This window comes from Muscardinus avellanarius, assembly GCF_963383645.1.
Source record: "Muscardinus avellanarius genome assembly, chromosome: 8".
Classification (NCBI taxonomy): Eukaryota; Metazoa; Chordata; class Mammalia; order Rodentia; family Gliridae; genus Muscardinus; species Muscardinus avellanarius.
This window is the reverse complement of record NC_137794.1, coordinates 118,417,674-118,443,856: the sequence shown is the minus strand read 5'-3', so window position 1 is coordinate 118,443,856 and position 26,183 is coordinate 118,417,674. Positions and strand designations below refer to the sequence as shown.

Genomic DNA, 26,183 nt, shown 5'->3' with positions numbered 1-26,183 from the left:
GGGGGGGAGAGAAAACGGGGGCGGGGAGGAGAGGGCACCAAATATAGTGTAAATGTATACTATTTATGTTCAATAAAAAAATTGTTAAAAAAAATTAAAAAAAAATAAAGTCCAGTGATACTTAAAAAAAAAAAAAAAGAATAAAAATAGGGATGGGTTATAGCTCAGAGGTAGAATGTTCCCAAGTTCAATCCTCAGTACTGCAAAAAAAAAAAAAAGGAACACTGAAATATTTGTTCTTTGAATCAAGAATATGGGCCACCAAAAATAAAATAAACACTAAAACCCACCCTCCTCCTCTTCTCTGTCCATGTGTAGGGCTCATCCGATTGCCAGACACTCCTGACCTCGCTCAGATACTAAGGACTCCTAGGAACAAAGGCTGATCTTTAGTAAGTTTTGCCTTTCTTCCCCTTCACTGTACTCCAAGGTACCAATCAGAAGAAAAAAACCTGACATTTCCAGATGCAATAACTCTCCTTTATCTCTCCTTTCCAGCTGTACTCAAGAGCTGATTCAAATAGAGCATCCAGAAACCAAACCCATGAATAAACCCAGGGGTGTCTACTAAGTGCTGCCAGGGGTCTCGCAGGGCCAGGACAGCATGGCCTCTGAGCATAGCCACGTTAGTTGTTCCTGCAGCGGCAGAGGTGAGCGGCAGACTGGCCCCATGCCCTGCCCCTCATCACTCTCAGCACCTCGCCACAGAGGCACATCTGTCTTGGACCAAGGGTCAAAATAAAATCAGTCCATGTGCAGCTCTGGGAAAACGCTTTCACTGGATTCATTCCTGAACTAACATTCTACAATGAACAGATTCCGGCTGTCTACCTGGAACAAACATCTGCAGAGGCCTGACGAGGTCCGGGTGCTTCAGCGGGTTCCCAGGATATACGAACCACTCCTTGACAGCTGGGCAGATGCTGGTATCATCTGAAGAAAGACAGCACAGCAGGTCAGCAAGTGCAGGGAACCCATTCATCTCTGGGTAACTTCTGCTCGCCAGTGGTCCCTTGACCCAGGGAAATGGGAGTGCCTACAGGCACCAGCAGCTGATTCGCACCTCCAGCCTAAGGGTACGACTCATTCCAAGGAGTCAGTAAGTCTGAAAGCTATTCCCTCCTCCTCTCCCCTCCACTCTCACACTGCTACAGAAAACAGTGAGAGAAAACTGCTGCAACAGGAAAGTCCTTTCTGGTCTTGAACTCACCACATTAAGCCACAATCAAGTTGATTATGCTAAGACTATTCAAAAAGCTAGAAGGAATAATCTAGAACAAAAGTACTTCTGCATGTTGGTTGAATAATAACCATCCAGAATTCAGTCTGATTCGACTCTTCCCTTCACTCAGCAAAGCCGAGGTGAAAGGAAGACTCTTGGCATCTCAGTAGGCCACCTGAGGGACCAGATGTCAGCGGTGACAAGGAGTCGCTCCAGCCTGTCCCCACAGCCACCTTCCCTCTGGGCGTCCCATCCTCAGAGACCTCTCTGCACTCACTGGTCCTTCTGTCTCCTGAGCCTCTTATCTTGGCTCCTATGTTCAAGCCCTTATGATTCCATGTATCTCTGCAGCTGCTGTTTCTCTTACTTTAAAGCCAACTCCTACAGAGCAACCTCCCCAGCTTACTCCCTCCACTACCTGGTCTGCTTTGGCCCACCTGCTGCGAGCACCATCATGACTTCTGGGCCATGCCGCCCAACAGATGCAGCTTGGTCCCTGTGTTCCCGAGTTCTCTGCGTCAGCCCCAGCCCATCAACGTCTGTGTCCTTCTGGATGCTCCCTACCTAGTCTCCTCTTTTCTTTGTGATGCTGCTCTCTTCCTGCCCAGCCCTAAACGCTAGCATTCTCGGGGTTGAGCCAGCCCTGATGGTACCCACAGAGCCCCACCCCAGTCATCCAGGCCTTCAGTCCAGGCCTCCTTGAGCTCCAGACACCTTCACTAGGAACATAGCACCAGCAGGCACTAACTGGTCCCTGCAGCAGACATACGTGCCTCACTTTCTCATAGAATCCTTACGACCTTACATCAGGTAGTACTCTTACCATTCCCTAACACGCCAAAGGAGCAAAAGGCCAGAGCAATTAACACTGCTGCCCACCTGCTCAGTAGGCCTAGACGAACCCAGCAGCCCTCCTCAGGACCCACCCCTCACAGCACCACACACGACCCACAGATGCCCAATTGCTGGGTACAGTGTGAAGCATACCTGTGAGTCTGTAATTATTTCAAACTAAACAGTTTTTAGAAATACACAGAATACATGAAACAATGAAAAAAATGATGGGATGAATAAAAGTACGCTGATAGAAGGTTTTTATATTACACATATGGTGGTAAAATATCATTTGAAGATAAACTGTGATGCTAAAGATAACAGACTAGAAATCCTAAAGCAATCACTAATAAAAGAAAATCTAATAATCCAGATAAGAGCATGAAACAAAGGGCTAATAATTATTCAATCAATGCTTAAAAAAAGTCAAAAGGATAAAATAAGGGAAAAAAGTATAAAACAAAGAACAAAGTAGAAAAAAACCCAAAAAGTCAATAATTACATTAAATATAAGTGGCCTAAACATTCCAATTAAAGGATAGTGAGGTTAAAAAAAAGTTTTAAGACAAATTGTTAGGTTAGATAAGCTGTTTACAAAGAGATATACTTTAAGCCAGGTGTGGTGGTGCATGACTGTAATCTCAGTACTTGTGATGTGCAAGCAGGGGAATCTCAGGTTCTAGGTGCACCTCAGCAACTTAGCAAGACCCTGTTTTAAAATAAAAAATAAAAAGGAGCCAGGTGTGGTGGTGCATGCTTGTAATCCCCACACTTTGGAGGTGGAGACAAGAGGATTGCGCAGGTTCATATGGCTTAAGAGACCCTGATTCCAAATAAAAATATAAAAAATAGGTGCCTGGTAGTGCAGCCTGGAGGTAGAAGGGTTTCCAGGAACCCCTGTACTACCAAAATAAATAAATAAATGCAGACACCAGATCTCTCGGCATCTGCATTCTTATTCATGCAGTCCATAGGCGATTCTCACCGTGAGAAATAGCCCCGAGAGAAGGTGTGGTCGCTGGCCAAAAGTATTCTCCACTCTTAGATATTCTTTCATAACTATTATTCTTTTAGTAATGATTCTTTTAACTCTCCACACGAATTGCTCTGGTGGTAAAAGATCAGGACTGTGAGAGAAACTGAGTCCGTGGAAAATAAACTTTCAGCTTTGTTCAAATGGTAAAAACCAGTTAGATGCAGTGGCAGCATTCCAGTCAGTAATTATTTCTTGGTATTTACCTGCTAAACTGTGTTATGAGTTTGCTTAAGCTTTCAGACAGCAGATTGTATTGCAGAAAAAATCCAGCAGACATTCATCGAAAGAAATTCTCTAAATCATCGTAAAGGAACACAGATTTCCCTACGATAACTATATGAAAGCTGGAATCTCGGGTTAAAGAAAACTCTTAAAAACAAACCAGACTCTTCAAGTGATTTTGGGTGTGACTTTTGTTCTTCTGGAATTAGCCAAATAAAAGCCTCTGCAGCTGCAAGGTCAAAGGGGGCTGGGTCAAAGCACAAGACCCACCTGGGATAATGGGACTGATCTCAATCACAAAGACCTGTGATATCCCAGGCCTTTACTTTTGTCTTGTCCAGGGTTGGTAATATGCATGTGTATCTCTCTATTGTACCTTGGGTGTTTTGCACTTTTTTTTACTAGAAATTCTCTGGGAGAGGGGAATATATAAAAAATCTTGTGTCCAGAATAAAGTGTTTGATTGCACAAGAAGCATTGATCCATGTCAGGTTCTTTCCAAGAAGCGCCGTCACTAGGGACTTAAAGAAATTTAGTCCCTAAAAGGGAAAGAATCACTGCAGATAAGAATCTGCAGTATTTCACTCTATCCTTCCCCATCTTTACTGAGATTCTCGACCTCGAGTAAACTCGCGCCCCGATTGGACTAAGCTGGCCTTCGGCAAATAAATAAACAAACAAATAAATAAATAAGGCTGAGGATCTAACTCAGAGGTAGAATGTTTTTAGGTTTAATCTTACAAATCGGGGATCAGTACTCCCTGATCCTCCCCCAAAAAGATGAACTTTAAATATAAAAGACAGATTAAAAGTAAAAGAATAGAAAATAAAAGATACCATGCAAACACTAATAATGAGAAAAGCTGAGGACACATGTTGTGCTGGACAAAGCCAACTTTAGAACAAGTAGTCTAGATTTTTTTTTTTTTTCCAGGTCTGGGGGTGGAACCCAGAAGCAATCGAGCTCCAAGCCTTATTTTTTTTATTCTTTATTTGAAACCGGGTCTCACTGAGTTGCAGAGGGCCTCACTAGGTAGCTGAGGCTGTCTGAGAACCGCAATCCTTCGGTCTCAGCCTCCCGAATGCTGGGATTACAAGCATGCACCACCATGCCCAGCTAGTAGTCTAGATTTATAAAACAATAAAGTCTCATGATTTTCATTTTTTACAAAGATCACTTCATTAAGAAACAATAATCCTTGTCTAAGGTCTTAATGATGAACAAGGCCTTTCACTTAAGAGGTAACTAGCATTATGTATCACTGATTTCTATTTATTAAGGGCTCTTGTACATCTAGACTCCCCCAAACTCTTCTCAAAAGTGAGTTACGGGTCCTTAGTTAACTTTATTCCTGACATGAAAAGCCTTCTCATTTTTACTGCTCTGGATACTGATGGTCCTCCCCTACTTTTTTTTGTTAAAAATAATAAATAATGAAAATAAAGATAGGAAAGATTACAAACTTAACAAAAACCCTAAAGGAAAATTGTTTTTATATTTTAAAATATAATGTAGTAAATTTTGTAAAATTATTTTATGAAAATCACATTTTGAGTGGCACCTAAGTAGACACTGTCTTCTAATGGTAAATATACCCTATACTCCTACAGCAGGAAAGAGCTCCTGCATTTTTTATAACATGTCTTTTAGCTGGGCGTGGTGGCGCATGCTTGTAATCCCAGCATTTGGGAGGTGAGACAGGAGGATCGCAGTTTGAGGGCAGCCTCAACTACTTAGTGAGGCTCTTTGTAACTCAGTGAGACCCTGCTCCAAATAAAGAATAAAAAATAGAGCTGGGGTTGTAGCTCGGAGGTAGAATGCTCCTGGGTTCCATCCCCAGTACTGCAAAACAAAAACAAAAAAGCATGTATTTTTAAGGCATAAAAATAAGACATTTCATAGAAACAAAGCATTCTTCATTTATGAATGATCAACTGCTTGCCAATTCGTATAAATGTCTTGTGGCACTAGTAATTTAAATGTTTACACATAACACTTAAACTACAAATCAATCACAAATTTTATACAGAAAAAGAGCTATTTGTTTCCTTGTCCTGAAAGAACAGGCTCTACTCAATCAGAAAGTTTCTCAGAAATCAACTGCAAAAAGAACCACTACTCTGGAAGACCAACAAACTCTTACCTTTGCAGCCCCCCAGAAGGAGCGCATAGACGCGCTGCCGCACAGGGCGGTAAATGAAGGCCTGGCTGGGCAGCGCCTGGTCCAGCTCGTCCTCCAAGGTGTTGCTGCACTCGATCTCCCCACTGTCCATGATGTTGTACACTAGGTAGCTTTCTGCCTGGACATGGTGCGTTTGGGCAACCTGTTCAAAATTCAGAAACAACGGTTTCTCCTTAATAAACAACAATCTTCAGATAGAAACAATCAATAGCTTTTATCATATGCCAGTTTTGAGTTAAACTGAGTTAAGGCACTCAGAAATGAATAACTGCCATTCAAACTCATATCGAATGGCCTTTGTGCCTGCTTTCCTTTGGGCTATCAAGTACAACCTTTGCTTATATAACTCTCCCAGTCTTATTTTTACCGCGGCGGTAGCTCATTATTATCTAGAGTCTGCCCAGTAACCATGTGCTTGCTGCTTTCCCCAGGGTCATGCAAAAGGCTCCTAAGGAGCCCCAGCTCACGTTTCTTGCCTTTCACCCTCAACACCACAGCACCTCCATCTTGTCTTGGAAGCAGGTCCAACTGTACCCTCTTAAGACTTGAATACCACAGATCCCTCACTATGCTGTAAGACACTCCAGGTCTTATAAGCCGGCATCTCCTTTGGCCCCTCATATACTATTTGCCTTCAGAAAAACTCACACCTTCATCCCTCCTCAGAACAAGCCTCTCCCACCTTCCCTTGCCTCCAGAAGCATGCATACCACCAGAATGTCCTCCTCACCACTGTCTCCCACCCCACCCCTCACGGTCACCTCTCTGTGACCATCTCCCTATGCCCTTTCCTCTCTTAGAACCACAACTGAACATTCAGTGTTCAGCGGCTCATTCCCACCATCTGCCCCTCCCATACCACAAGGCCTGCATGAAGTAGAAGAGGTACTATTTCTTTGTTCCTTCAAGAGTGGTTTATTAGCTGGGTGTGGTGGCTCACACTTGTAATTCCAGTATTTGGGAGGCTGAGACTGGAGGATCCTGGTTCGTGGACAGCCTCAGCTACTTAGTGAGGCTCTCTGCAACTTGGTGAGACCCTGTTTCAAAATAAAGAATAAAAAATAGGGCAGGGAATGTACCTCGGAGGTCAAATGCCTCTGGGTTCCATCCCCAGACCCACCAAAAAAAAAAAAAAAAAAAAAAAAAAAAAAGAGTGGTTTATTTTCTTTTGCTGGGTTGCTCAGGCTGGCCTCAAATTCCTGGGCTTGAGTGAACCTCCACTAAGAAGTTGTGGAGAGCCTCACTCAAGTAGCTGAGGCTGTCTGTGAACCGGGATCCTCCTGCCTCAGCCTCCCAAGTACTGGGATTTCAAGTGTGCACCAACACACCTGACTCTTAATTTCTTTTTTATTCCCTCTTTCACTTCTTATTCTTTTTGACATGAAAAGAATATTGGCATTTTTACAAATTTACTAAAATCTTTCATTCTGGCAATAATATAGAATTTGAAAAGATGAAATTCTTTTCTGAGGTTTTGGTTAAGTTCTCTACAATTGTGATTTCTTTTTCTTTTTCTTTTTCTTTTTTTTTTTTTTGGTGGTGGTACTGGGGTTCCTGGAAGCCCTTCTACCTCCAGGCTACACTCCCAGACCTATTTTATATTTTTATTTGTAAACAGGGTCTCTTAAGCCAGTGAGGCTGGCTTCGAACATGCATGATTCTCCTGTCTCCGCCTCCCAAGCACGGCCCAGCTACAATTATGATCTTTAATTCATCAATTGAACCAGTATCATCAAAGTGCCTTTTTTCTTTCACTGCGCTTTTCTGTCTCTTAACGTAGGGCCTCCTACAGGCTAGGCAAGTCCTCTACCACTGAGCTACACCTCTAGCCCCATCTAAGTCTTTCTGTCTCTTCCCTTCAATATATAGATGGCACCGTACACTTGAAAAATTTAATATACTCACCTACTCTAAAATTCTAAAGCAAAGTTAATGAAATTAATGTAGTTTATATCCAGCATTATGAAACCATGTAAGCTTCCCTTCAGTCTAACTGATTTCTAAAATGCTGACGTGGAGAAGTACATCTGTGTGGTGGTGACTGCACCCAGCATGGCTCTGCACCACAGCCCGTCCACCCGAGGCTTTCTAGGGTAACTGTGCTCACACTGGAATTCTAGCTGCCCATCGGGGTTACAAGACTTCACTGTTATTTAATTTATATACCTCCAGCCCTATTTTTTTTTTCTTTTATTTTGAAACAGGATCTGAGTTGCAAAGGATCTCACTAAGTAGCTGAGGCTGGCTAAGAACCGAGATCCTCCTGTCTCAGCCTCTAGAATGTTGGGATTATAAGTGTTCGCCACCACGCCTGGCTTCAAAATTGTTTTTAAAGATTTTTTTTTTTTTTTGCAGTACTAGAGATTGAACCCAGGGGCATTCCACCTCTGAGCTACACCACCAGCCCTATTTTTTATTCTTTATTTTTGAAACAGAGTCTCATAAAGTTGCGGAGGGCCTCACAAATTGCTGAGGCTGGCTGTGAACTTGTGATCCTCTTGTCTCAGCCTCCAAAGTACTGGGATTAGTTTTTAAAGATTTAAGTTCAGTAAGTGTGAGCACTATGTGACCTACCCCGCTGCACAGTACCTTCCTCTCTGCCACTGACGAGCCCACAAGAGCTTTCCCGGTCTCCCCCTCAGCCACCGCCAGACCCCCAACCCTTGCCTGCGGCTCCAACCTTGACGCTTGCGCATCACTAGCATCCCAAGGCAAACCCCTTGGCCTCTGCAGCACTCACACTCCTAATGACTTTCTCCCTGCTCCTAAAAGCTGTTTCTTGGGCTTTTGTTGGGATCACTCCTCATCCTCTTTCTTCTGGTGCACTGCGGGTTTCCAGGGGGCTGGCTCTGCTGGAAAGGGCACTTCCAGCCTGAATACACTCTGGGTAAGCCAGCAGTGGCACACGCCCTGCAGTGGGACTCAGCTAAGCACCCTCCTGATGCACTTCCACCTCCACCTGCCCACTGCAGACAGCACCCCTCTGCTCAGGAGGAAGCACGGCACACAGCAAGACATGCCTGGGACTGCTTCCGCCTCCGAGGCACTGTGAGGCGCTCTCCACGCCCACTGGTATGCTCCTGATTCTAGTTCTTTTGTTCTTTACCTGAGGTTTTGCATGTCTTTAAATGCGTTCTCTGCAATTTAACCCATGCTTCAAATCACAAATACCTGGTCAGACAACACATTACTTAAAAATACCCAGTGCTTCCTCCAGAGGTATAGAAACTGAGCCCCAAATTCTTTAATGATACATATGATGTCTTCTGTGGCCAGACCTAATCTGTTAGACCCCAACCCCTTGAAAGAAACCGAGTGAGCTGACCAGGAGGGAGACTCAGTGAGGTAAATAAAAAAGCCCTCTGGAAAGACTCAGAGCCCAGAGACACGCACAAGGCTGCACACAAGTGGAAAGCAGCAGGAAGCGTCAGGAACACATGGCCTTGCTAAGTGGCACCTGATGGCAAAGGTGAGGCTGGAACGCTGGCCTTCCCAAGCACTGGGTGTGTGCCTGCAGGATGTGAGTAGGCCTGCACGTGCGTCCACCCTCAGCGAGAGACGCCAGAGCCTCTCCCCAGCAGAGCTTCATGATGGCTCACATAAGAGGATGCCTTGATGCATGCAACCACCACGTACACAGCTGCCGCAGGGGATCATTTCCAAATCAATCGTATTCCTACATCCAATCTGCACACATCAGATCTGGCTTCTCTCTGTCCATTCCCAGACTCCAGCGCGAGAACGCGGTTCACCTGCTCAAGCCCCTTTCTCTCCGTCCCAGCACCAGCCTTCCTCCCATGTCTTCACAACCCTCCCTGGCAACACTTCCACTGGAGGTCCAACCACTCTGCCCTTCCTCCAACTCCCAGAGTAATTCTTTACCTCCATAAAGCAGTCTGAATGCTCCAAGTAAAGGTAATCACTCTCTTTTCCTAAATCCTTAATATTTTATTTTTTTCTTGGTGGTGTTGCTGGGGATTGAACCTGGGGGCATTCTACCTCCAAGCCACACCCCAGCCCTTATTATATTTTGTTTTGAAACAGGGTCTCACTAGTTTGCTAAGAGTTTTGCTACTTGCTAAGGCTAGCCTCGAATCTGTGATACTCCTGTATCAGCCTCCCAAGCTCTGGAATTGCAGGCGTGTGCCATCGTGCTCTGCTTATGCTTTTTCATCTATATTCTCTTAAAGGATGTGTCACAAGCCAGGTGTGACACAGTACCTGGGAGGCTGAGATGGGAGGGTGAGCTACTTAGTGAGGTCCTTTGCAACTTAGTGAGACTTTGTTTGAAAATAAAGAATTAAAAATCCGGCTAGGGGTGTAGTTCTGTGGTAGAATGCCCCTGGATTCCATCCCCAGTACTGAAAAAAAAAATTAAAATTAAAATTAAAGGATGTGTCACACACTACATTTTAGTTACCTGGGTTAGGTAGGCTTATCTGGTACAGTGTATGTTATAGAGAGAAAAGTTTAACAACACTTTAAAGAGAAATCCATATAGCTATACAGAAGTCACTAAGGCAAGAAGTTAAAGGTAGGAGAGAAAGAAATTAATTCCATAAATACTTAATGAGTCACTGCTATGAGACAGAAAGTATGCTAAGTACAACAGACACGGAATTAAGAAGAAAAAATGAGACACACTCTGCCCTCAGCACTGCCAGTCTAGCAGGATGGTGTTCAGCGTATACACAGAATTCTACTGGAGGCCATGCCATGAACATCAGGCCTGAAAACCAGTGGGTACGACGCAGTGCTAATCTAATGGCGTCCACACTGTAACAGAGAAGAAAAGTGTTAATTAGAAGAGGGCAGAGAGCCAGGTGTGGTGGCACACGCTTGTAATCCCATCATTTGGGAGGCTGAGACCAGAGGATCGCAGTTCTCCGACAGCCTTAGCTACTTAGTGAGGCCCTCTGCAACTGAGACCCTGTTTCAAAATAAAGAATAAAAAAAAAAAAAAATAGGGCAGGGGGTATAGCTTAGAGGTAAAATGCCCTTGGGTTCCATTCCCAGACCTGCAAAAAAATAGAAGAGGGCAGTGGAAGTATTCCAGAAGGGAGAGGAATATGTGCAAGGCTTTGACACCACAGAGCAAAGGTAAAACAGAAGAAAGTCAAGAAATGTAAAACTAGCCGAGGATGGTTGCACATGCTTGTATTCTCAGTACTTGGGAGGCTGAGATGGGAGGATCACATGTTCACAGCCATCCTCAGCTACTTAGTGAGACCCTGTTTCAACATAAAAGGGGTGTAGCTTGGAGGCAGAATGCCCCTGGGTTCCATCTCCAGTGCCACACACACACACACACACACACACACACACACACACACACAAAAGGGTTCTGGGTAAACACATGTTTGGTTCTAAACTTAAGAAGCTTTTGGACATTCATGTTAAACCAGTCTTAAGCTCAGGGGCACGTGCGAATCATGGGTTCAGATCCCGAACATCAGAGAGGTCAAAAACAGATAACACCTACCTTATAGGCTGCCAAGAAGATCATAAAAGGAACGATAAACACTATGCCCAGCATGGAACCTCATTTAAATGGGTACTTCCTAGTGGCTCTCCACCAAAACTCTTCAAAAGTTTTATAGTATGTTCAAAATTACCCCAAATTCTTCACGTGGCATTTAAACGATCTGGCTATGCTTTACCCTTCCCAAGCATCCTTTCCCTCAAACCCATCACGCAGCCTGGAGAATAGAGCTATGCGCACGTGTAGAGCTCCCACAACCCCAAGTTTTGTCTCGTCGGAGCAAATGCTGGCCCCTTGAAGGTCTGCTCTGGTTCTACCTCTCAGGGAACTTCTCTTTGTACTCTAACCCCAACATTCTCTCTGCTTAGAATTCCTATAGCTCTTGCCTGTCATAGTAATATGACAATATCAAATGTTTTTACTGACATTATATCATCCTTCCCAAATAGATTCAGGTTTCTGTGTCTCTCCCCTCCCCCCACACACCTAGTCCCTTGACCACTTCAGAAGTAAACATTCACTAACAAACCCATCAGTGGATATATTTTCCATCATGACATTTTAGAGTGGGCACATCTACCTACCTTTAAGATTTCAGGATCTGAAACCATGGTTACTTGTTGCTTTATTCTATGCTTTATATTCAAGGGGTCTTCATATTGAATTTCAGGGTAGATATACTGGGCCACTTCTAGATTAAATTCAGGGAAGGTACACATGGATGGTTCAAAGTTAAATTCAGCATCTGTTCCTACAGGTAATTTTTGCTTGATTTCAAGGTGTGTACACATGGGAGCTTCTTGCTTGGACTCAGGCTCTGTACACATGGGAACTTCTTGCTTGGATTCAGGCTCTGTACACATGGGAACGTCTTGCTTGGATTCAGGCTCTGTACACATGGGAACTTCTTGCTTGGATTCAGGCTCTGTACACAGGACTTCTTGCTTGGGTTCAGGCTCTGTACATATGAGAATTTCTTGCTTAGATTCAGGCTCTGTACACATGGGAACCTCTTGTGTAGATTCAGACTCTGTATATATAGAAACACCTTGCTTGGATTTAGGGTCTGAACTCATTGATATTACTTGCTTGTCCAATGTTATGATATTTTGGGGTTTTTGGAAAAACCATGGAGATTTCTGTCCTGGCAACAAATATGATGCCACTCCTTTATAAAAAAGAGCTTTGTTTGGTCCCAAAGGTAACATTTCCTCTAATTTTTTCTCACCTTGATGCAAATGAAGAACTTTAGAAATATAGTCTGATACAGCTAGGATAATATTACCTTTCTTGTCAAAGTTCTCCTTTATAGAAGTGTAGGATGTTAAGCACTTGTACCGAAAGCTCTCAAACATGCCCTCTGGGATAACATCATTGCCAAGCAGGCAGGCTAGCAGAGGAAGGTCCGTCACACGGAGGCCCAGACTCTCACAAAGCTTCTCTCGACACAGCATGATGGTGTCAAGACTATCCAGGCAGAGCTCACTGATTAAAAAGTAGGGGCAAGTGTCATAAATTAAGTAATCTGTGTCTTCTCCAAGAATCCCAAGACAATTGTGCTGAAGACCATAGGAAGCCACTTCATAGTCTGCCTCCCGTAGTGAACACAACGTCTCCTGACCCAGAGTCTTCAGAGCAAACCGTGTAAATATGGCCAGCCCCGAGGGGATGAAGAACATGTTTCTTCCTGGCTGCTCCCTGTGTGACCTGATATAATGGAAAATCCTGGATATCTCTCTGTTGTTCTTAAGTCTTCGTTTCACCCACTCATCTCTCTTATCCTGTTCTACCTTGCCATCAAAGAAGAATACCAATTTGATGCCAACAGCTGCAAAGGTGTCAACAAAACCTCGCAAGACAGAAAAGTATTCTCGCCACTGGCCCCCGCAGATCCAAGACTCTGGGGTGTACCAGTACCGGAGACAGCACATGGCATCCACCACGACAGTAGGAGTACACCCAGGGTGCTTGCTTCGGTGGTGCTCTGCCAGTTCTTTGAAATTGACTACTGTATATATATGTGGGCAGGAACTTCCCACAAACCCCTGTAAACCTCTCACACCCATGACTGGACTCTGGGAAAGAATCTGCAAAGAAAAACAAATCTGCAATTAGCAACTATGCCATTATCACTAGACATATGGCACTTTTAAAAGCAAACATGAGGAGCCGGGCGTGGTGGTGCATGCTTGTAATCCAAGCACCTGAGAGACTGAGACAGGAGGATCACACAGGTTCGAAGCCAGCCTCAGCTACTGAGTGAGGCTCTCAGCAACTTAGGGAGACCCTGTTTCCAAATAAAGTATAAAATAGGCCTGGGAGGATAGCCTGGAGGTAGAAAAGTCCCTGGGTTCCACCCCCAGTACCACACACACAAAAAAAGCAAACATGAGGCAATATTTAACATTCCAAAATACTAGTGTCACCAAAGTAATATGACATACTGGCTAAGAGCCAAAAGAGTTTTCAAGTAAAATACATAAGGCAAGCTGGGTGTGGTAGCGCACACTTGTCACCCCAGCATTTGGGCGGCTGAGACAGGAAGATTACAGTTCTGACAGCCTCAGCTGCTACTTGATGAGGCCCTCTGCAACTTAGTGAGAACTTGTTTCAAAATGAGGATAAAACTTAGGCTGGGGGTGTCACTTGGAGGTAGAATGCCCCTGGGTTCCATCCTCAGAATCGCAAAAGAAAAAAAAAACAAAAACAAAAACAAAAACATAAGGCACTTTACATAAGCATGTATTAATTACTGGAGCTGGACTTTCACAAGGACAAGATAGTTAGCAATCTTTTAAGATTTTCACTATTATTGAAGATATTTCTTTCTTTCTTTCTTTTTTGTGGTACTAGGAAATGGGCCCAGGGGACTTCTACCTGAGATACATCCTATGTTATTTTTTATTTTCAAAAACAAGATCTCACTAGTTACAGAGGCCTCACAAGGTTGAAGAGGCTGTTCATGTACTTGCAATCCTTCTGTCTAAGTCTCCTAAGTACTGGGATTACAGGTATGCACCACTGCACCAGGCTTCAAGATATTTCTCAACCACATTCATAAAGAGGTTAAAAGTTTCCAAAGAAGTAATTATTTTGCACCTAAGAACTTACACAGAAATTATTTTTAAGACCTACTACATAAGCTGAGTTGGGTGGTACATACTTGCAATCCCTGTACTTGGGAGGCTGAGATAGGAGGATCGTGGGTTCAAAGGCAGCCTCAGTTACTTAGTGAGGCCCTACACAACTTAAGTGAGACCCTGTTTCAAAATAAAGAGTAAAAAATAGGGCTGGGGTGTAGCTCGAAGTAGAATGCTATAGGTTAAATCCCCAGTACTAAGGAGGGGTGCTTTCTAGTTGGCCTTGGTTTTACTGAAAATGACTTTGTAATAATTTACATGAATCTATATTAAGGTAATTGTTTGGGCTAGAGTGTTAAAGTAATACTAATACTGTCCACTTTTATTTATTATTATTATTATTATTATTATTATTATTATTATTTTTTGCGGGTCTGGGGCTGGAACCCAGAGGCATTTGACCTCCGAACTACACCCCCTGCCCAATTTTTTACTCTTTATTTTGAAATGGGGTCTCACTGAGTTGCAAAGGGCCTCACTAAGTAGCTGAGGCTGTCCGCAAACCACGATCCTCCTGTCTCAGCCTCTCAAATGCTGGGATGACAAGCATGCGCCACCACACCAGGCTATACTGTCCACTCTTATAGACCATAGCATACATAAACAGATGCAGGCAGATATGCTCAAGAGTGTAATGTGATCCACTTTATGTTAAATGTTCAAACATAAGAGTTAATCTAGATAAGATTCTTCTGCATTGAGTAACATTGGTTTATAAGAACAATGGTCCTCAGGAGTTAGTCTTTTTGCCTAACAAAGGTACAGACTTATTGTATGAATGAAGGCAAATCATTAAACATCTCTGAACATCACCGATTTACTTGCAAAAATAAGATAATTTACATCTTAAATTAGGTAATTTTAAACTGAGGTAGGATTGAAGAAATAAAATATTAGGTAGAAAGGTGACAAATTAGGAAGAAAAGAAAAATACAGTTTTAAAATCTGGAAAGTTTATCATTTCTCACTCCACCCTATAGGGTATGTTCTGTTAGGCAGAAGTCCCGGTGAGCCACACCCTTACTCACAATGGCCCTCTTCCCCACCTGATTCCTGAAATGTTTAGTAAAAAACTACTGAATCCCACCCAACCCCTCTTGGGGTTCTATTAAAAAACTGAAAAAGCAGCAAAGACTCTCTTGCTAGGACGTTCTCCACCTCTTAAGATGGCATGCCTTCCCCCATGAATCCCTCACTTTCTGAAATAAAACCTCTGTCTTTTCTCTGACTGGCGCATGCTGAACCCAAGAACCCTACAGAATTGTTTTCCCACAACAAAACAACTTAAAAAAAAACCAAACAACTATTTAAAAAATCCTCTAGAAATACCTTATTACATTTAAACTTAAATGTTTTAAGTCCCTGAATATTTTTCCAGCAGAATACCTCAAAAAGAAACAGATGTCTAAAGGTAAACTAAAATTATTTGTTATTATGCTTTATAAGAACTTACAGCAATAGGGTTGTCTCCTTGCTAAATTAATGGAACAAAGGCTGCAATAAGTTCCTCTGAATAAATTTGCAGTGTACAACCCTGAAGCTAAGTAAAAGCTACTTGCATAAACTCAACTAAGTGAACTACTATCCTTCTTACCACGGCTTTTCTCAAAGGAGGTGGTCAGTGAAATGAATCTAACCACAGGAGCACTTGAACTCCGCAGGAGAGCTAACAAGGTTCTGCCCAAAGACCAGTTAGCTCCCTTCATCTTCTAAGTCCACCCAGACTGTGAAGGATGTGGAGACGTCAGATAAGCAAGAATGCAAATCTCAAGGCAGCAAGATATGACTAACGTCATATGGCGCCCGAAACACAAATTATTGCCGGGCATGGTCGCACACGCTTGTAATCCCAGTACTTGGGAGGCTGAGACAGGAAGATGGCGGTTCGTGGACAGCCTCAGCTACTCAGTGAATGCCCTTTGCAACTCAGTGAGACCCTGTTTCAAAATAAAGAATAAAAAAATAGGGCTGGGTGTAGCTCGGAGGTAGAATGGCCCTGGGTTTCATTCCCAGTACTGCCAAAGGAAAAAAAAAGAAAGAAAGAAAGAAAGAAAGAAAGAAAGAAAGAAAGAAAGAAAGAAAGAAAGGATAAACACAAAAACGCTCAGTTTCCAATGCCTTGGAAACAGCCCATGCAGATGAAGGATCTGGAAGGCTAAACTTCATTAGCTTTACTGTAAATCTGTCCCCAAAATAATGGCCAGATTTCGGTATGGGGATGGGTTCGAATCTCAGACTGCTAAAATCTGAGTGACCTCACACGTCACCGACTAGAGTTCCTCCGTGGACCAAAGGTCTGCAGAGATTTTAGTATTTTTGTAAGACTGGGTGTTCACAAATTTTTTCTTTAATGAGAGGATGGGTGATCGAGACGATCAGAAAGGGACTAGACACGGCTACGCCAATGCTTTCTTTGCAAGAGCTCAACCAGTTAAGACAGCGTAGGTAGAGCTCCGAGGGAGGGATGGCAGGTCAGGAAAGTCCACCACTGGTGGGCAGTGAACGCGGCCCAGAGGCCTACCGGGAGGTGCAATGATTACAGGCAGAGTCAGAACCAAGGGGAGGATCCCAGGCCCGGGCGCTGCCGGCACCGATGGACGAGGCCCACTGCCTCCGCGTCCCTCCACGCCGCCCGCAGGTCCCGGTGGACACCGCAAGGGCCCCGCCCGCCCGGGATGCCAGCTGCGATGCACAGGACCCGGAGCCGGCCGGGCCTCGCCCCCCTCCGGCGGCAGCACGGCTCCCCAGGCGCGGCCTACCTAGAGAGCGTACACCGGCCGCGGACAGCGCGCTCCGCCGGGCCCCGCCGCCTCCGCGCCCGCACTTCCGCCTCCGCGCGCGCGCTTCCGCTGAAGAGCAGCGGGGGCGGGGCCGGGCGGCTCGGGGCGAGTGCGCAGGCGCGGGGCGGTGCCTCCGCTCGTTGCCTGGCAACCGCGCGTCCCCGTCCGCGACTTTCGCTGGGGTGGGGAGGGCGGGGGATGGCGCCCCCGTCCGGCTTCGGTCCTGCGGGGTCAAGGAGCGGCTGGCGGGCGCTTGCCCTTGGCTGGCCGGGGTCTCGTTGGGCGTCCCAGGCTCCGCGGCTTTCCGCCGCCCCCAGCTGCAGCGGGGCAGGACTACGCAGACGGAATGGTTGCACCTGGTCACCGACTTGGAGCATTCGTCCGGGCTGCATAGGCCGGCCTTGGCCTGCGGAGCCACGCTCACAAGTTTCCCGTCTGCACTTGCCTGCAGCTCTTTCCTCTGGTTTCTATTCCACCCTTTTCTCTAAAACCAAGTGAACATTTGGGTATTCACGTGTAATTAGTGTAGGTTATTGACAAACTTCAGTTATCAATATACCAAATTACTTAGGATTCATCCACACTGATCCCTCGCAGCCGGGCCATCGAAAGCCCAAGCACTGATGGAAGGCCTAAAATATATTACCGGGTGGAAATGACACTGGGCGCATTGAAGAGTTGGGAAGGAATCTCCATTCAGCCTACAAAGCCTTCTTATGAATTGTTTTTCTTCAAATAAAAATTAATTTCCTATGTTTCCTCAAAATCAACAGTGTTCATTCCCTGTTGTTGGTTGAGAGTGGTGCGATTCAGCAAACAGTATAAGAAATGGCTTCTTAAGGCGTGTTTGTGGTTGGAAATACAAACTCACATGGAAAATACAGGGCACAAGGGAAACACCCCAGAGAAGATCACAGTGTTTGGCTCCCTGCAAACCTCACATGTTGAATATGTTGATTTCCACTCTGATGGTGTTTGGGGGAGTCTGGGGAGGTGATTGGGTCATTAGGGTGGAGCCTTTGAGAATGGGATTAGTGGCCCTCTTACTCTCTCTCCAACAGGATAGAAGATAGCCTGAGACCTAGAAGGGAGCCCTCAGCAGAACGCAGCCATGATGGTACTCTGATCTCAGACTCTAGCCCCAGGACTGTGAGAAATAAACATCTGTGTTTTTGAACCATTCCCACTAGAGTAGTTTGTCATGGTGACCTGAGCAGACAAGGACAGGGTGGTGAAGGCCACAGGGAGACAGTGGGAGAACATGCAGGGTCTGACTCAGGACTAGAAGAGGAAACGCTTCCAAGCAGAAGGTGCAGACCTGAGAGAGATGAGGGTAAAAATCCAAGTATTGTGACCAGGGGACCTGGGAGAGCAAACCCTCAAAAGCAGGAGACTAGCTGTGCACTGTGGCACACACCTGTAATCCCAGTAATTGGGAAGCTGAGACAGGAGGATCACAGGTTTGAAGCCAGCCTCAGCTACTTAGTGAGGCACTGTTTCCAAATAAAAAATAAAATAGGGCTGGGGGTACAGCTGAGAGGTAGAATGTCCTGGGTTCAATCCCCAGCAACACACACACACACACACACACACACACACACACTAGCAGGAGACTTGTGCTGCAGGCCGCAGGGACTTAGGGCTCTACTTGGAGGCAGCCTAAGCTTTCCCATCACCTGCACAACCCCACCATGTCACAGACTTCATTCTGCCTTGCCCATAAATATACATAGATAACCAAGGATCAGCAAATGCTCAAGGAAGATAGAAAAATAAAATAATAATAAAGTGAAAATAGAAATAAAAGTAGTAGAAGAAAAATGTTATTAAAACTTTATTATCAATAGTCTCTAAAGATAACATTACATCCTTGGAAGAAAGATAAGGGCATATTAAGGGCATCCAGAGAACACAAAAGAGCCCTCCAATATTAAAAATAATACAAGATAGATTCAATGACATCTCTCAGAAGACAGGGTAAATAGGTGAAGAGATGCCAGGCGTGGTGGTGTACCAGTACTTGGGAAGCTGAGACAGGAGGGTTAGGGTTTGCATCCAGCCTCAGAAACATTAGTCCTTTTGCAACTTAGACCCTGTTTCAAAATAAACAATAAAATAGGGCTGGGATGTAGCTGGTGCTACTCAAAGGTAGAATGCTCCTGGTTCCAATACACACACACACACACACACACACACACACACACACACACACACACGATGGAGAAGGGAAATTTAGAAGATTAATTCAAGAGGTATGCCATCTGAAAAATAGGAATTACAGGAAATGAGAATAGAAAAAAATTTAAAAAGTACTCAAGAACTAATTCAAGAAAATTTCCTAGATCTTGAATACATGTTTTCATATTGAAAGGATCCACCAAGGGACCAACAAACAAGCCTTTTAAAAAGATTCATAGCACAGCACAAAATTCTGAAACATCATAGGTAAAGAAAAGATTTTTAAAGTTTCTGGAAGGGGAAATAAAAAGTTCACATTTAGGGGATTAGAAGTTGTAATGGCTTGAAAATTGTCCATAGAATCCCAAGAAGCCTAGCAGGGCATGGTGGTACATTCCTGTAACCCCAGCTATTTAAGATCATAAGTTCAAGAACAGCCTAGCAATTTAGCAAGCCCCTCTCTCAAAAATTTAAAAGGGGGGCTAGGGATGTATCTCAGTGCTATAGTGTCCCTGGCTTTAATCTTCAGTGCCAGAAAAAGAATCCTAGCAAGGTGAAATATAGTGGAGCATTATCTTCAAAATTCTGAAGAAAATAATGCTAATATAGATGCCATCAAAAATTTTAAGTTAGCGTGGTGGTGCACGCTTGTAATCCCAGCATTTGGGAGTCTACTTAGTGAGGCCCTCCACAACTTAGTGAGACTCTGTTTCAAAATAAAGAATAAAAAATAATAGGGCAGGGGATGTAGCTCAGAGGTCGAATGCCCCTGGGTTCCATCCCCAAGCCTGCAAATAAGTATATAATAAAAAATAAAGTTAAGAAGAAGGCTGCTTAGAGCCTGCAAATGGAGTCCAACAGAAGGGAGAGGAGAAAAGGATTCCCAGGCTAAACGCTGGAAACTCTTGTAGCTTGGAGGTGACAGGACTCCAGGAGAAATCTCCAAAGAAAGGAGCGAAGAAAGGAGTGGAGCCCATGGAACACCTGGCTAGTTAGATACACTAAAAGGGGATCTTCAGAGTTTGCCACATAGGGAAAGCTAATGAGCACACAAAGCAGTCACTTTTTTTGTTATACTGATTTCTAGTGTAACTTGTCATCTGGCGGTCTCTTAGGGAAGACACCTTGAAGTGGTCTTGCACTTTCCCTCCCTCCACTGTGTGCTGTCTTGTGACTACTTAAACACCGATGGGTGTGGACACTTTGCCACTTGCTGGCATTTGCACTTTAACATTTTTCTTTTCAGCAAAGTAATATACTCACTGATTTAAAATTCAAACAGTAGATTTACCCATGCCACACATTTTCACTCCCAGTTCCTTCTTTCTCTCTCTTAGCTACTTCTTTTGTCATTTATTCACATATTTTAAAGAAATGTTCCTAATGCTGCCTTTATTTTCTATCTGGAACTCCAGGATCTAGCTACCTCACCCTCATTTCCTGGACACTCATGTCTGATGTATACAGAGGGGCGTCTTCCTTTCTCAAAAATGGTTTTCGCATCCTTTTGATTAAGTTACCATTCAGCATGTATTGGTGGCATTACGTAAGGACCACTGATGCTGCGGCGTGGGCTGTGCTCACATTTCCTTTTTGTACCTCCATCCATCTTCACCTGCTCCAGTCACTTTGTGTGCCATGGGTAAATCTACTGTTTGAATTTTAAATCAGTGAGTATATTACTTTGCTGAAAGGAAAAATGTTCAAGTGCAAATGCCAGCAAGTGGCAAAGTGTCCACACCCATCGGTGTTTAAGTGGTTCGAGGACAGCCTCAGCTACTTAGGGTTTTTGCAACTCTGTGAGACCCTATTTCAAAATAAAGAATAAAAAATAGGGCTGGGGTGTAGCTCAGAGGTAGAGTGCCCCTGGGTTCCATTCCCAGTACCGGAAAGAAAGAAAGAAAGAAAGAAAGAAAGAAAGAAAGAAAGAAAGAAAGAGAGAGAAAGAGAGAAAGGAGGAAAGGAAAAAGAAAGAAAGAGAGAAAAGCACTAACCAACAAGCCACACACAAGCAAAGAAGGCAGAAAGTCTGGGGCTGGGTGGTGTAGTCCAGCCAACAAGTCACTCTACCCTCAGACCCCTACCCCAATCATGGGATGCTGTTTCTCCTTGTAGTTAAGTAAGAACAACTAGGAAACTTCACAGCATGGTTACTCTTCAGACAACAGGAAGTGAAGGATGGTAAGTCCTGCAAGGAGGAAAACCAGTGAGGCAGAGAAGTCTGATGGCTATCCTAATTTCCATCTAGATCATCAGAGAAAGTCAGTGAAATGAAAGGCTGGGTCTTTGACAAGGTTCATAAAACAGAAAAACCTGTGGAGACACAGATACCCATCCTGACAAGGGAAGACCTAATGTTACAGATGTTATATGATGAGAAGAGATAAAAGAGTATTTGAACAACTTTAGATGAAATAAGAAATTCCTGGAGTCATGCAAATTACCAGACCTGACCAAAGAAGAAACAGAAAAGCCTAGTAATAGCTGGGTGTAGTAGCATATGCCTGTAATGCCAGCACTTGGGAGGCTGAGACAGGAGGATTGCAAGTTCAAGGCCAGTTGTGGCAATTTAGGGAGGCTGTATTCAAAATAAAAAGAGCTAGAATACAGCTCAGAGGAAGAATGCCCTTTGTTCAATCCCCAGTAACACACACACACACACACACACACACACACACACACACACAGGAAAATTCAAGTAACCATATACATATATAATTTTTTAAATTTTTGTGGGTCTGGTGATGGAACCCAGGGACATTCGACCTCTGAACTACACCCCCTGCCCTAGTTTTTTTCTTTATTTTGAAACAGGGTCTCACTAAGTTGCAGAGGGCATTACTAGGTAGCTGAGGCTGTCTATGAACTGCGATCCTCCTGTCTCAGCCTCCCGAATGCTGGGATCACAAGTGTGTGCCACCACGCCCGGCTTATATATATATTATTTTTAACACAGAATCTGTAAGTAAACACCCTGGCCACGGGCGGGCTTGCTGGTGACTGGCCACACTCTGAACGGAGACTGTTGATCTTGTACATTCTTCCTGAAATGAAAACATTAGGACTGGCTTTATAATTTGCATGGTGGCAGAGAACAGGCCCAATTTCATGTTGGATCCCAAGCCCAGTGACCAGTGAGGGAATAACAAATAAAGGAAAGAAAGAAGCCATGCTCTTCCTGCTGTGTCTGACCCGCCCTTTGCTCCAAGCCAGTTGTGGTTTCTCTCTGCCTGGACCAGGGCTGCACCCTTGCTGGCTGCAGCCTCAGTCTTCCCCTGGGAAGTGAGGAGCTCCTGCCAGTAGCTAATAGGGTGATCTTTACCAACACACCAGTGCTGGGGCCATTACAACCAGAAAGCAGAAAAGGCCTAACCTCAACCAGCTTACCACCAGGAGCGGGAACACCTCCAGCCACCACTGAACAAGTGCAGTTTCTGAAAGTACAAACTGGCACACAGTTCCTGCTGGCCCACAGTGGTTCAGTGCATTTGGAAAGCACTGTGGGCCACGCATCATGGTGGATGAAAAGCACGCCACCCCAGTTCCCGCTTTCCTTAGAGGGGAGGGGAGGAGAGAGAGGGGAGAGGGAAGAGGGAAGAGGGGAGAGAGGAGAGGACAGGGGGGGGGAGGGGAGAGAAGGGAGGAGAAGGGGGAGGGGAGAGGGGAGAGAGGAGAGGAGAGGGGGAGGGGAGGGGGAGAGGGAGAAGGGAGGGAAGGGGAAGAAGGGAGGGGAGAGGGAGAAGGGAGGGAAGGGGAAGAAGGGAGGGGAGAGGGAGGAGGGAGGGGAGAGGGAGAAGGAAGGGGAGGGGGAGAAGGGAGGGGAGGGGAAGAGGGGAGAGAGGAGAGGAGAGGAGAAGGGAGGGGAGGGGGAGAAGGGAGGGGAGAGGGGAGAGAGGAGAGAGGAGAAGGGGGAGGGGGAGAAGGGAGGGAGGGAGAGAGAATTGCACTTTGAAAACAAGCTGATGGTGACCCAGTGAGGTCTATGTTCTGTTTCCTGAGGGAGGGGAGAGGGGAGGGAGTAAGAATTAAAAGGCTGAAAAGGAAGGAAACTTCAAGTGCAAGAAATGCAATACAAAAAAAGAAAAGAATGCGTTACATTCTGAGACTGGCTGACTCGAGGCGCCAAAGCGAGCCTAGTGTATCGCTTGGTCCCTCCGCTGTGCTGAGCTGTGTGTCGGGGCTGGTCTCCCAGCCCGTTTACTGGAGCAGGGCTTTGCAAAGCCTGTCTCCTAGCAGCAGAATGCAGAAGGCCCATTCATATGAGGAAGGGCGGAGAGGAAAGAAAGAGCTTGGTTTGTTTAAACTGCCTCTGTCCTCATTCACAGCCTGATGTCCATGTGCACTGTGCGTCCACAATGGCACTGAAGGGCTCATTGTGGCCAAAACAAATCAGAATAGAATAAGGGATGCTCAGATAAAAGGGTCACGCAACAAAATTGCTAAAAAAATCTCAGTCTTACATCTGAGATTTATGTTACCTTTTGGCTGCTTGGCCTATTGACCAGTATTTATAATAACCAAGAGAGTTTAATAAACAAAAAGATAAATGGGAACTTTATGTGCATTTTTAAAGGCACTCACACAGAAAGGGTGAGTGTGCTGGGCTGCTTTGGAAGCTGTTTAATAATCATTGTGCTTTGTTTGCACAACACTTGGGGAGCCACACTCCACACTTGGTGTTTATTCTCCTTCTGATAAACATGCCCTGGCCCATGTGGCATGCACTCTCCACCTCGGTGGCCCCTGCCCCCACCAACACTGGACACTGCAGCGACCCATCCAATTCAGCAGGCAACAGGTGGAAAGTTGAATAACTTCACACGTTTTTCGGGAGGGGGGTGGGCGGGAGGCAAGGCTTTTGGGAGCCGATTTAAGGATTAGATCAGATGTTATTGCTAGTGAAAAATTAAACAGCCCGGTGCTCCGGGGAGTACAGATTAATATATTTAGTGACTCTGCACACAAAGGCTGCTCATTGTAGCCACGTCTGAATGCCTGTGAATAGGACGGAACATATGCAGGCTGCCACCGCAGGTGCCCACATCTGTTCTTCTCCCGGCAGATGCTCACAGAAAAGGGGAGGTGGGGGAGGCCAGGGGACAGCCAGCCCCACCGCACCCACGCCGCCTTGGATTGGGCTCCTCCAGAGTGGCCCTGGGTGATGTGGCCTAGCTGGAAGAAACACGAACCTCCAGGTGCACAGAGCCCCCAGGGCCAAGTTGGGCCCCGCGGCGCGCCAGGTTTTTACTGTTCTTGCTTTAGAGCCTCCGCGGGCCGGCCTAGAAGCCTGCCTATCCTGGTGCCCCAGCCCAGAGGGCAGGGCCCAGCCCGGGAGATTGGCTGGGTGCCTAGGACAGGGAGGCAGGCGCCCATGACCTTCCCAGGGCGGGGGAGTGTCCAGAAGAGCTAAGTGCTCGCTCTCAACACCCCAGTCCCCCTTTCATCCCGTTTTTACGAAGTCACAGGCTTGTGATTTCCAGGTGCGAGGCTTCCATCCCAGACAGAGTAGAGAAAGGGGGCGCTGAGCGGGGCGCCGGCCGGTGCAGTGTCGCCGGCTCGCAAGAGAGGCCCCTGGGCCCGTGGCCCTCCGGGTGCACGCGGTGGGAGCAAGGGCACACTCAAGGTTGGGGCCGGGCTCACGCCCACCCAGGCCACCCTGATGCACGCGGCGGGGTGGGGCAAGGGCCGGGCCGCGCCGTGGATCCCCAGTCCCTCGCTCTGCTCTCGCGCCGCACCCTGGAGGTGGCTGCGCCCTGCCCTCCGTGCTGCCCAGCGCGGCCGCCCGCGCCGCCGTCTCCAGGAAGCCTGCCGAGCCCTCCCCTCTGCCCTCCCGGCCGACCGCGGGGACTTCGCGGGGCCGCGTGGCCGCGCTGGGCCCGAGCAGCTGCCGCGGTAATCTGATCCCGGGACAAAGGCGCGCCCGCCGCGCCGCAGCCGCAGGTAAACACGCGCTTTGTCATGGAGATGAGCGCAGCACAGCCGCGGCAGACGACCCGCGGCCGAGCCCGGCGGCGGGCAGGGAGGGCGGGCGGGCGACCGGTCTTCCGCGCGGCCGCCAGCTGAGCCACGCGACCCGCCCTTTCTCATGCAAATAAGCGCATGCCTTTGCAACTTCTGCGGGCGCCGCCTCCACTCGCGGCGTGGGAGTCCCCTGCGAGCACCCCCACCCCAGCCAAACCCAAACCAGCGGAGCGGGTTGGGCATTCCTTCCTTCTATGGCCTCGGACGCCGGCCCCATGAAAAAAGAAAAGGTCGCGATGCGCCGTGACCCTGCGGGCCAGGGCAGGCGAGCACCCCACCCACTCACGGCCCGCAGGGAAGGCGCGAGGACTGCTGACCCTCTGATCTCGCGGCCCCCCGGGGCAGAAGTGGCTGGGCTGCCCGCTCACCTGGCCCTGCAGAGTCCTTCTACCAAGCATCCAGTCCAAACAGCCAGGAGCCTCCGTAGGCGGCTCTGCTGAGTCGGTGCCGGTCAGAACCGCGGGCCCAGAGATAACCAGTCAAGTGTGAGCTTGTGTGCACAAATGCGGGTGGGTGTGGCGGGTCAGTGGAGACGCCAAGTGTGTGTTCAAAGCCGCCTTGAGACAGACTCTGGAAGTATCTACCCATCACAGCCACACCGGGCGAGGTGTCGCCACAAGCCTGCCAGCTTCCTGTTTCAGCAAGCAGGGGGAGTCCTCCGCTATCCTAAAACTGTGGCTGCAGAAGGGGCAGAGAGGTGTCCTGAGATGTGATACTAATATTAATTTAAAAACAGGCCTTCCTCCTCCTTCTCCTCCTCCTCCTCCCCCTCCTCCTCCTCCTCTCCTCCATCTCCTCCTCCACCACTTCCATCTCCTCCTCCTCCACCTCCTCTTCCTCAATCTCCTCCTCCACCACCTCCACCTCCTCCTCTTCCTCTTCCTCCTCCTCCATCTTCTCCTCCTCCTCTTCCTCCTCTATCTCCTCCTCCTCTTCCTCATCCATCTCCTCCTCCATTCTTCCTCCTCCATCTTCTCCTCCTCCTCTTCCTCCTCCATCTCTTCCTTCTCCACCTCCATCTTCTCCTCCTCCTCCATCTCCTCCTCCACCTCCTCCTCCATCTCCTCCTTCTCACTGCCTCCATC

At 46.5% G+C, this 26,183-nt stretch overlaps 1 protein-coding gene across 1 annotated transcript in view; it reads right to left on the bottom strand.

The window, feature by feature from the left end:
* FAM120B (family with sequence similarity 120 member B) overlaps window positions 1–13,045 on the bottom strand; it is a gene marked incomplete at both ends in the record, with an annotated part of 56,297 nt that extends 43,252 nt beyond the window's left edge. The window contains 3 exons of the mRNA XM_080700314.1: window positions 832–933; window positions 5,459–5,639; window positions 11,564–13,045. Of these exons, the coding sequence (XP_080556440.1) occupies window positions 832–933; window positions 5,459–5,639; window positions 11,564–13,045 (1,765 nt within the window). The remainder of the gene's footprint in view (window positions 1–831; window positions 934–5,458; window positions 5,640–11,563) is intronic.
* Between the last annotated feature and the right edge of the window lie 13,138 nt (window positions 13,046–26,183).